This window comes from Salvelinus fontinalis, chromosome 34 (assembly GCF_029448725.1).
Source record: "Salvelinus fontinalis isolate EN_2023a chromosome 34, ASM2944872v1, whole genome shotgun sequence".
Lineage (NCBI taxonomy): Eukaryota > Metazoa > Chordata > Actinopteri > Salmoniformes > Salmonidae > Salvelinus > Salvelinus fontinalis.
The window spans coordinates 27122467-27134589 of NC_074698.1; the positions used below are offsets into that span (position 1 = coordinate 27122467).

The 12123-nt window shown below is 42.2% G+C and overlaps 1 protein-coding gene across 4 annotated transcripts in view; it reads right to left on the minus strand.

Moving 5' to 3' along the window:
- Positions 1-11889, minus strand: part of LOC129833640 (rho GTPase-activating protein 17-like) — a 66786-nt gene extending 54897 nt beyond the window's left edge. For 3 of the 4 annotated variants that reach the window (XM_055898343.1, XM_055898344.1, XM_055898345.1), the window contains exons 1-2: positions 11464-11889; positions 837-876 (exon numbers count right to left, since the gene is read on the minus strand). In XM_055898343.1, coding sequence (XP_055754318.1) covers positions 837-876; positions 11464-11516 — 93 coding nt within the window. In that variant the 5' untranslated portion in view covers positions 11517-11889. The remainder of the gene's footprint in view (positions 1-836; positions 877-11463) is intronic. The other variant, XM_055898346.1, reaches the window with a different exon arrangement.
- Between the last annotated feature and the right edge of the window lie 234 nt (positions 11890-12123).

Here is a 12123-nt window from a genome sequence, read left to right on the forward strand (position 1 = left end):
ACAAGTCATCCCATGTTCCACCCAGTCAACACAAGTCATCACATGTTCCACCCAGGCAACACAAGTCATCCCATGTTCCACCCAGGCAACACAAGTCATCCCATGTTCCACCCAGTCAACACAAGTCATCCCATGTTCCACCCAGTCAACACAAGTCATCCCATGTTCCACCCAGGCAACACAAGTCATCCCATGTTCCACCCAGGCAACACAAGTCATCACATGTTCCACCCAGGCAACACAAGTCATCCCATGTTCCACCCAGTCAACACAAGTCATCCCTTGTTCCACCCAGTCAACACAAGTCATCCCATGTTCCACCCAGTCAACACAAGTCATCCCATGTTCCACCCAGTCAACACAAGTCATCACATGTTCCACCCAGGCAACACAAGTCATCCCATGTTCCACCCAGGCAACACAAGTCATCCCATGTTCCACCCAGTCAACACAAGTCATCCCATGTTCCACCCAGTCAACACAAGTCATCCCATGTTCCACCTAGTCAACACAAGTCATCCCATGTTCCACCCAGTCAACACAAGTCATCACATGTTCCACCCAGTCAACACATGTTCCACCCAGGCAACACAAGTCATCCCATGTTCCACCCAGTCAACACAAGTCATCACATGTTCCACCCAGTCAACACAAGTCATCACATGTTCCACCCAGTCAACACAAGTCATCCCATGTTCCATCCAGTCAACACAAGTCATCACATGTTCCTTCCACAAGTCATACTGTATGTTAATGGTTGCATTTGACTTGACAGTGTCTAAGGCTGCTGTGCCTGAGTATAAAGTGGAAGCAGGAGACAGAATAATAATATTCACCTGTAGAAGGTCATCACTCAGCACCTCAGTCTTCTCAGCTCTGTGGAGGAAAACACATGAGGTCAAAGGTCAGATAGGCAGACATAATAGGGCTTATTCATTACAGAGAGTTCCAATAGAAGTGTAGAGTGTAGATCAGAAATGTTAGCCTGGTTAAACCAGACTGAACTGTGCGCTCACCAGAAACAATGGTGAGTGCAGTGTTCAGTCTGGTTCAACCAGGCTACAGAAATGCTTCTCTGTTGTAAAGAATAGAGAATGGTGTCAGTTCTATACTTTGCATTTCTACCTGCAACATGGTGGTATTTAAGATATCATATGGTACGGAAAGACCAACTGAGCCCAACTGTAGTGCAGGGCCTGTGTCAGAGTTGTGCCAGATCACACTCTCTCACAGTTTATAACACTCTATTGATTAAAAAAACAATGTAATTCCAGGAGTGACTGAAAGACTTAATAAGTGAACTATTGTGGTACTATAGTGGTGCTGTAAGCCTGCAACTCCACTGCACTTCATTTCAACTTAGCAAGAGTAACGTTGCAGTGAAAAGAGAACAAACAGAGATTGGCGAGTGTATATCTCTCTACCTCTCCATCGCTGAGCCAATACTACGACAGGTAATGAAGACTAACCTGTCTTACTGATTAGGGGCAAGTCATAGGTAACGTTGCACTTTTTTTCTCTAGACAACGGAGCCGGCAGCCCTACAACAACAAAAGAGTTTCTGCTGTACTAAGAGTGGTCTGGGCCTGGGTCGACGAGAGAAATAAAGCTTTCAGGAAACTCACCCTGGACTACCCTGCACAACAAACATCACAAGTAGACATAACTCACTCATACACACTGACACTCCACACCTCTGCCTGTGGCTGTTTCCAGGGAGAGGGCCTGTTAGATCCTCCCCCTGTTAGAACACACACTTCCTGTTTCCTGAATTCCAGCATTTGTTATGGCAACAGCAGGAGGTGAGAGGTCTGTTGATGTCTCAAATATGTAATACCCACCAGTCAGCTAGTATGTTGGAGGAGAGAGAGGAGTGGAGTGGAGAGTTTACTGACATCATTCCAAAACCAAAATGCACTATTCCATACAGCTGTGGTTTCAAAGGTTTTCTTGGCACTGTGACAGACTTATAGCCATTCAAATGTTATTGAGACCCAATAAGCAAAAACTGTTCATCGACGCAATCTAGCCACAAAGAATCAGGTGCAAGAGAAACCCATATTGATCTTCCTGATCCACCTTTTGGGAAACACACCCTACCGATCTTAACACCATCATTCACTGTGGAAAAAAAGAACAGCCAATATTCTCCATAGACCTATCCCTACATCTGTAATAACACACAGTTCCCTTTGATCCAGTGGAGTGGTGGTCCCAGCACTAGATTTTCCCAGCACTTAACAAAAGCCAGACTTAAAGTGGGCTGGGAAGTGAAGTGATCATTAGCTCACCATTTAGAGGGTTCTGATAGTGAAGTGATCATTAGCTCACCATTTAGAGGGTTCTGATAGTGAAGTGATCATTAGCTCGCCATTTAGAGGGTTCTGATAGTGAAGTGATCATTAGCTCACCATTTAGAGGGTTCTGATAGTGAAGTGATCATTAGCTCACCATTTAGAGGGTTCTGATAGTGAAGTGATCATTAGCTCACCATTTAGAGGGTTCTGATAGTAAAGTGATCATTAGCTCACCATTTAGAGGGTTCTGATAGTAAAGTGATCATTAGCTCACCATTTAGAGGGTTCTGATAGTGAAGTGATCATTAGCTCACCATTTAGAGGGTTCTGATAGTAAAGTGATCATTAGCTCACCATTTAGAGGGTTCTGATAGTAAAGTGATCATTAGCTCACCATTTAGAGGGTTCTGATAGTAAAGTGATCATTAGCTCACCATTTAGAGGGTTCTGATAGTAAAGTGATCATTAGCTCACCATTTAGAGGGTTCTGACAATGAAGTGATCATTAGCTCACCATTTAGAGGGTTCTGATAGTGAAGTGATCATTAGCTCACCATTTAGAGGGTTCTGATAGTGAAGTGATCATTAGCTCACCATTTAGAGGGTTCTGATAGTGAAGTGATCATTAGCTCACCATTTAGAGGGTTCTGATAGTGAAGTGATCATTAGCTCACCATTTAGAGGGTTCTGATACTGCTGAGCCAGTAGGATGGCTACAGAAACTTAGGTCACTCACACGTGTGAAAACTTACAGGCACACACACACCATCTTCCCCAGAGGGCACTCTCCTCTTACTGGAGTCTGGGCCAACAACCTACAGTAATGCTCATTGGGATCAATTAACCCCCCCCCACACACACAGACACACACAAACAAACACATATTACCTAATAATGCTGTAACCCACTGAAATAATACCTTACTATACCCTATACTGCACATTACTGTACCAAGCCCCTGCTTTACTGTAAATGGTACCGCTGGTATACAGTACAACAAATAGAAACTGTGTCTATGATCTATCCCACTGAAAGTAGCAGAATTGTATAAAAGGGATAGTTCAGCGATTTGACGTATTTACATATTTGCTCCCTTACCTTGAAAGCAGTCTATGGACAAGGAGTGACTGAAATCTACACTTTGGTTTGAAGTTAAATCGCTGAACTATCCCTTTAATTGCTGAAGTAAGTTTATAATCAACCAGAAAGACTAGGGATGGATATATCTTAATCTGTAAAGGCCACATAAATCAAGCCCTGATATCATCTAGACCAGACAAATGGCAGGTCAAAGCAGAATATCCACACAGACCATGCAGTAAAGTATCTCGTTACTGAGAAGACATGGTCGTTGGTTGGCCTGGGGAGGTAGGAGGCTATGAGCTGAGAAAGAATCTATAATGAATTAGCATTGATTTGAGCTAGAATAGCTGCATTGAGCTAGCAGGCATTATTCTAAGAATAGGCATCTTGACTGCATTGCTACAGTCAGGACCCTGGGAGAAGAGAGACTAGAACACTGAATAAGAAATGAAACGTATGTAGAAAGATGATCAGACGAATGGACTCAGAGTCACAACCACCCCATACATCCACTTCTCAGGTCATTCAATTTAGCTTCATGTCAGCTCACCATCTTAATAAGCTCAGTAATGGTTACATATAGACTTGGGTTAGATAGATATATTTTCCTCTTTATTTATCTAATCCACGTATTGAGCCCCACGACTTTGTTACAGAGACTCTCCGTCAAGCTTCTAAACAGGAAACCCCTGCTCTCTGTATATCAGGTTGGTTATCTATCCATCCAGTCACTGGAACATGTTAGCCAGTGTCTGCTGAAGAGACTCTGTGTCTCTCCAGTGTCTGCTGAAGAGACTCTGTGTCTCTCCAGTGTCTGCTGAAGAGACTCTGAGACTCTCTAAACTGTGGGGTTGTGGGTTTGGTGGTACAGCAGTCATGCACCAGCAAAGACCTAATCAAGCCTATTTATCTCTTGTGGTTCAACAACTCTTTACACTGTAGTCTACATATTTAACAACTTTACACTGTAGTCTACATATTTAACAACTCTTTACACTGTAGTCTACATATTTAACAACTCTTTACACTGTAGTCTACATATTTAACAACTCTTTACACTGTAGTCTACATATTTAACAACTCTTTACACTGTAGTCTACATATTTAACAACTCTTTACACTGTGGTCTACATATTCAACAACTCTTTACACTGTAGTCTACATATTCAACAACTTTACACTGTAGTCTACATATTCAACAACTTTACACTGTAGTCTACATATTCAACAACTTTACACTGTAGTCTACATATTCAACAACTTTACACTGTAGTCTACATATTCAACAACTTTACACTGTAGTCTACATATTCAACAACTTTACACTGTAGTCTACATATTCAACAACTTTACACTGTGGTCTACATATTTAACAACTCTTTACACTGTAGTCTACATATTCAACAACTCTTTACACTGTGGTCTACATATTCAACAACTCTTTACACTGTGGTCTACATATTTAACAACTCTTTACACTGTGGTCTACATATTTAACAACTCTTTACACTGTGGTCTACATATTTAACAACTCTTTACACTGTAGTCTACATATTCAACAACTTTACACTGTGGTCTACATATTTAACAACTCTTTACACTGTAGTCTACATATTTAACAACTCTTTACACTGTGGTCTACATATTCAACAACTCTTTACACTGTGGTCTACATATTCAACAACTCTTTACACTGTGGTCTACATATTTGGTGATGCAGTACTGTCTCTCAGAGCTGCTATATCTTCAGAGCTAATACATAGCAACAGTGTTACTATTGCAGTATACTACGCATACTTTAAGCTTGGTAACAGAAATGAAGATATGGAGGAAAGGAATGCAAAACAGACTGACCACATTAGCCAGTAACATACTGCTGCAGTTTGACAAGTGTAGGAAATAACTGCTGATGCTCTTATCACTATGCTAACCTGTAACACAAATAGGCTCGCCACATACACAGGTAAATATAAACAGACATGCACTGGTGTACACACACACACAAACATAGGCTACTCACACACATACACAAGTATCCCCCCCCCCTCCCCCCCTCCACACACACACTCACGTGTAGGCCAATCACACGCATACACACAAATATATATTAAATATAAACACATACACGAGTGTGCTCAAATACACACACAAAAACACACACTTGTAGGCTACTCACACAAAACACATACACCCCCCTTCACGCAAGCACACACACACACAGTGACCTCCCATTGACTCAGGTCTGCAAACTACATTACAATCTCTGATTTACTGTATCACAGACATGATGAGTATTCCAGCAGTCTTTCACCAGACCATAGGCACAGTGGGGGAGGTGTAATACAGCTTTACCACTCTGGTGAAATAGAAAGACCCTAATTCATTCACTGGAAACAACCGTGGAACACTTTAAAAGTCTTCGCTCGGTATTATGTGAACATTTCTACAGTAAAACTAATCAAGCCTGAATGAATACTGGTATACTCATCTATGGGCCGATTGTTTTAACAATCATTTCATACCATGAATTACATTGAGACCCAATCACATATGTCTCTTAGGTACTTAATTCCTAAATTAAACTCATTTAAGCTGAATTCTTGGTGATTTAACAGTCTTTTTATACTCAAAAATAAAATGAATCACTCGCAGGCCGGTTTTGGCCCGCGGGCCGCCTGTTGCCGACCCCGACAGCAATGAACTTCTGGTGTGTTGAGTGTTAAACCCAGAACAGAATGACTAGCTTTATAACTACAGTACCAGAATGACTAGCTTTATAACTACAGTACCAGAATGACTAGCTTTATAACTACAGTACCAGAATGACTAGCTTTATAAACTACAGTACCAGAATGATTAGCTTTATAACTACAGTACCAGAATGACTAGCTTTATAAACTACAGTACCAGAATGACTAGCTTTATAAACTACAGTACCAGAATGACTAGCTTTATAAACTACAGTACCAGAATGACTAGCTTTATAACTACAGTACCAGAATGACTAGCTTTATAACTACAGTACCAGAATGACTAGCTTTATAAACTACAGTACCAGAATGACTAGCTTTATAAACTACAGTACCAGAATGACTAGCTTTATAAACTACAGTACCAGAATGACTAGCTTTATAAACTACAGTACCAGAATGACTAGCTTTATAAACTACAGTACCAGAATGACTAGCTTTATAAACTACAGTACCAGAATGACTAGCTTTATAAACTACAGTACCAGAATGACTAGCTTTATAAACTACAGTACCAGAATGACTAGCTTTATAAACTACAGTACCAGAATGACTAGCTTTATAAACTACAGTACCAGAATGACTAGCTTTATAAACTACAGTACCAGAATGACTAGCTTTATAAACTACAGTACCAAAATGACTAGCTTTATAACTACAGTACCAGAATGACTAGCTTTATAACTACAGTACCAAAATGACTAGCTTTATAACTACAGTACCAGAATGACTAGCTATATAAACTACAGTACCAGAATGACGAGCTATATAAACTACAGTACCAGAACAGAATGACTAGCTATATAAACTACAGTACCAGAATATATAGCTAGTCAAACTACAGTACCAGAACAGAATGACTAGCTATATAAACTACAGTACCAGAACAGAATGTCTAGCTATATAAACTACAGTACCAGAACAGAATGACTAGCTATATAAACTACAGTACCAGAACAGAATGTCTAGCTATATAAACTACAGTACCAGAACAGAATGACGAGCTATATAAACTACAGTACCAGAATGACGAGCTATATAAACTACAGTACCAGAATGACGAGCTATATAAACTACAGTACCAGAACAGAATGACTAGCTATATAAACTACAGTACCAGAAAAGAATGACTAGCTATATAAACTACAGTACCAGAACAGAATGACTAGCTATATAAACTACAGTACCAGAACAGAATGACTAGCTATATAAACTACAGTACCAGAACAGAATGTCTAGCCTCTCTTGTAAGGCTTATTGCACTACTATGAAGACACAGGGTTGGAAGTGAGTCTACAGTATAAATCATTATACAACCGGTGGGTCTAATCCGGGATGCTGATTGGATAAAACCGCATTCCGGCAGGTGTCTATTCCACAAATTACCATCGAATAAACTATGACGTTGAAATGCTCATTTACTCTGTTCCATCGTCAGCCCAGCCAGGCACTTTATGAACTTGATTTCCATTATAAAAAGCATCTAGATATTATCTCACATTTCTTTTAGACTAGCATTTAGTTTTCAACAGCGGAGATTTGTATCAACCTTGCTGTCTCTCTCTCCGACATTTGCAACATTATTTCAATTTTGAAATTTGATCTCCAGCTGTCCCATAGTAATGAACGTGTCGGAAGTCGGGACGAGACAGACAGGCAGACAGCTTTCCTCAGCCAGTCGAAATTATGAATCAGCTGGCATAATTTCTATGGCTATATACAAAGAAATGTCAAAAGGATACAGGTGAACAGACTAAATGTACCTAGTTTGCGATTGTGTTAGCTAGGTTGTTGGCTAGCTGCTCTGAACATCAGTGTCCTGATGAGAGAGCACATTTTCTCTGCCAGGCGAAATCGTGTATCAAATCAAATTTCATCTGTCACATGCGCCGAATACAACAGGTGTTGACCTTACCGTGAAATGCTTACTTACAAGCACTTAACCAACAATGCAGTTCAAGAAATAGAGTTAAGAAAATATTTACTAAATAAACTAAAGTAAAAAATGTAATTAAAAGTTACACAAAAAAAATAACAATACCAAGGATATATAAAGAGGGTACCGGTACAGAGTCAACGTGTGGGGGTACAGGTTAGTCAAGGTAATTTTAATTTATTCCAGAGGATGTACTACTGGAGGATATAGTGTGCAGTACTTATGCTCCATAGACTATCCTAATGGGATAATACTGTTGCTCAGTGGACATCAGCAGAGACTGAGGGACAACAGTGGTGTTAACTCAGTGGACATCAGCAGAGACTGAGGGACAACAGTGGTGATAACTCAGTGGACATCAGCAGAGACTGAGGGACAACAGTGGTGTTAACTCAGTGGACATCAGCAGAGACTGAGGGACAACAGTGGTGATAACTCAGTGGACATCAGCAGAGACTGAGGGACAACAGTGGTGTTAGCTCAGTGGACATCAGCAGAGACTGAGGGACAACAGTGGTGTTAACTCAGTGGACATCAGCAGAGACTGAGGGACAACAGTGGTGTTAACTCAGTGGACATCAGCAGAGACTGAGGGACAACAGTGGTGTTAACTCAGTGGACATCAGCAGAGACTGAGGGACAACAGTGGTGATAACTCAGTGGACATCAGCAGAGACTGAGGGACAACAGTGGTGTTAGCTCAGTGGACATCAGCAGAGACTGAGGGACAACAGTGGTGTTAACTCAGTGGACATCAGCAGAGACTGAGGGACAACAGTGGTGTTAACTCAGTGGACATCAGCAGAGACTGAGGGACAACAGTGGTGTTAACTCAGTGGACATCAGCAGAGACTGAGGGACAACAGTGGTGTTAACTCAGTGGACATCAGCAGAGACTGAGGGACAACAGTGGTGTTAGCTCAGTGGACATCAGCAGAGACTGAGGGACAACAGTGGTGTTAGCTCAGTGGACATCAGCAGAGACTGAGGGACAACAGTGGTGTTAGCTCAGTGGACATCAGCAGAGACTGAGGGACAACAGTGGTGTTAGTCTCTGCTGATGTCCACTGAGCTGAGGGACAACAGTGGTGTTAGCTCAGTGGACATCAGCAGAGACTTAGGGACAACAGTGGTGTTGAGAGCCTGAGGGCAACCCCTGTAGGGTCAGAGGGACAACAGTGGTGTTGAGCGCCTGAGGGCAACCCCTGTAGGGTCAGAGGGACAACAGTGGTGTTGAGCGCCTGAGGGCAACCCCTGTAGGGTCAGAGGGACAACAGTGGTGTTGAGCGCCTGAGGGCAACCCCTGTAGGGTCAGAGGGACAACAGTGGTGTTGAGCGCCTGAGGGCAACCGCTGTAGGGTCAGAGGGACAACAGTGGTGTTGAGCGCCTGAGGGCAACCCCTGTAGGGTCAGAGGGACAACAGTGGTGTTGAGCGCCTGAGGGCAACCCCTGTAGGGTCAGAGGGAGAGGGGGCACAGTGAGGAAGCAGTGTGGGATGGGGGCTGCACAGTGCCTGGTTGGATGGATGGGGATTCCCCCTTTACATGGGAGTTGGCTATAAACATATAACAGTCAGTGTTTTTCCATCATAGCACACTAGCTATATTCAAATCAAATACATTTTTATTGGTCACATACACATGGTTAGCAGATGTTAATGAGTGTAGAAAAATGCTTGTGCTTCTAGTTCTGACAGTGCAGTAATATCTAACAATTCCACAACAACTACCTAATACATACAAATCTAAGTAAAGGAATGGACTAAGAATATACGTATAAATATATGGATGAGCAATGGCAGAGCGGCATAGGCAAGATGCAATATATGGTATAAAATACAGTATATACATTTGAGATGAGTAATGCAAGATACGTAAACATTATTAAAGTGGCATTATTAAAGTGACTAGTGATCAATTTATTAAAGTGGCCAATGATTTCAAGTCTGTATGTAGGCAGTTAGTGATGGCTGTTTAACAATCTGTTTTCAGTCTCTCGGTCCCAGCTTTGATGAACCTGTACTGACCCCGCCTTCTGGATGGTAGCGGGGTGAACAGGCAGTGGGTCGGGTGGTTGTTGTCCTTGATGATCTTTTTGGCCTTCCTGTGACATCGGGTGGTGTAGGTGTCCTGGAGGGAAGGTAGTTTGCCCCCGGTGATGCATTGTGCAGACCGCACCACCCTCTGGAGAGCCTTACGGTTGTGGGCTGTGCAGTTGCCGTACCAGGCGGTGATACAGCCGGACAGGATGCTCTCAATTGTGCATCTGTAAAAGTTTGTGAGGGTTTGGGTGACAAGCCACATTTCTTTAGCCTCCTGAGGTTGAAGAGGCGCTGTTGCGGCTAATCAAGCCCACTACTGTTGTGTTGTCTGCAAACTTGATGATTGAGTTGTAGGTGTGCATGGCCACGCAGTCATTGGTGAACAGCGAGTACAGGAGGGGGCTGAGCACGCACCCTTGTGGGGCCCCAGTGCTGAGGATCAGCGAAGTGGAGATGTTGTTTCCTACCTTCCCCATCTGGGGGCGGCCCGTCAGGAAGTCCAGAACCCAATTGCACAGAGCGGGGTTGTCCACAATACACTAATTACATCATGGTTAGACCACCATTTGGTTAGACCACTAGTTAGACCACCATTTGGTTAGACCACTAGTTAGACCACCATTTGGTTAGACCACTAGTTAGACCACCATTTGGTTAGACCACTAGTTAGACCACCATTTGGTTAGACCACTAGTTAGACCACCATTTGGTTAGACCACTAGTTAGACCACCATTTGGTTAGACCACTAGTTAGACCACCATTTTGACTTTCTTCCCACAGCACGTGTAGGCCTAACAAATCAATCCTTGTAGGACGCATGTAGCCTACCATTAAGAAGTTAACATTTGTCAGGCAAACTATTCAGACATCATATCCACATCAGGTTGTGACTATAAGCTTTTTGATTACACGTTCATGTATTCATTATAAAAGTTATTCATTGTAAAAGTTCTTATGTTAGGCATATCTTTCTTATATTATCACATTTAATTGGTATCAACCCATTCTTGAGCACTCATATGTGGCCCAACACTTCTGACACAGCCCACTGAGATGAGATACAACTCACAGAGGCTGGCTATGGTCAGGAGAACGATTTGTGATAGGGAGATATGTATCATAACATGGTTAGTGACAGTTTGGTCATGCCATCACAATTACAACTGCCAACCTGTCTCAGCGGCTACACTGTAACTAAAAAGTTACAATGTAACTACAATGTAGCCTAACTACAATGTAACACTACCGACAAAATAAATAACAGCAATGAATGCAACCCTGCAAAAGAAAATGCAGCCTGAGTCACTAAATAATAGTAGGCTACACTTTTATTCATCCAAAATACTTTGCCTACCTTCCAACTGTTTGGTTGGCGAGCTGTTTCATGCGATTAAACTGTTTCTTCATGTTTGCGTCCTTGCTCCACCGTATCCAACAAGTTTCAAAAAGTTGCAAGGCCCCCTCTTTGATCCTTTTAGAAATCAAGTCCAAAAGTTGATCTAGGTCGCTGCCATTGTATTTCTGAAAATGTTACGTTGACTCTGCTGCTCGACGCTGAATAGGTGTTGTTGGAGCGTTCTAATAAGAATCGATTGTCATTCCCAGCAATGTTTTTTCCTCTTACAAAGCTAATAGGCAATTACAGGACACAGCCCCGTTCAGTTTTCGCTCTTTCCATTTTCACTTTGTGGGCTACTCCTATAACCCAAACGCTGTGCTGAACAGTGGTGTGTAAAAGGAGGAAGTGCAATTCACTTCCCTACTGTAGGCTAGCCGACATGGCCCGCTAGTGAGTGACATGTGATACCTTGGTAAAACAACCCTGTCGAAGTGACACACTTATAATGGGCAATTATGAGTACGAAAAAAAACGGCCAAAACAGTGTGTAAAGCGACTGGTTTGAGATGCATTAATGGCTTTCTAACTGTCACGCGGTTTACTATAGGTTTAAAAGGGCTTATCCGCCTATGTGATTCAACAGCAGCACATAATAGGCGTACAATACCTTAGCTA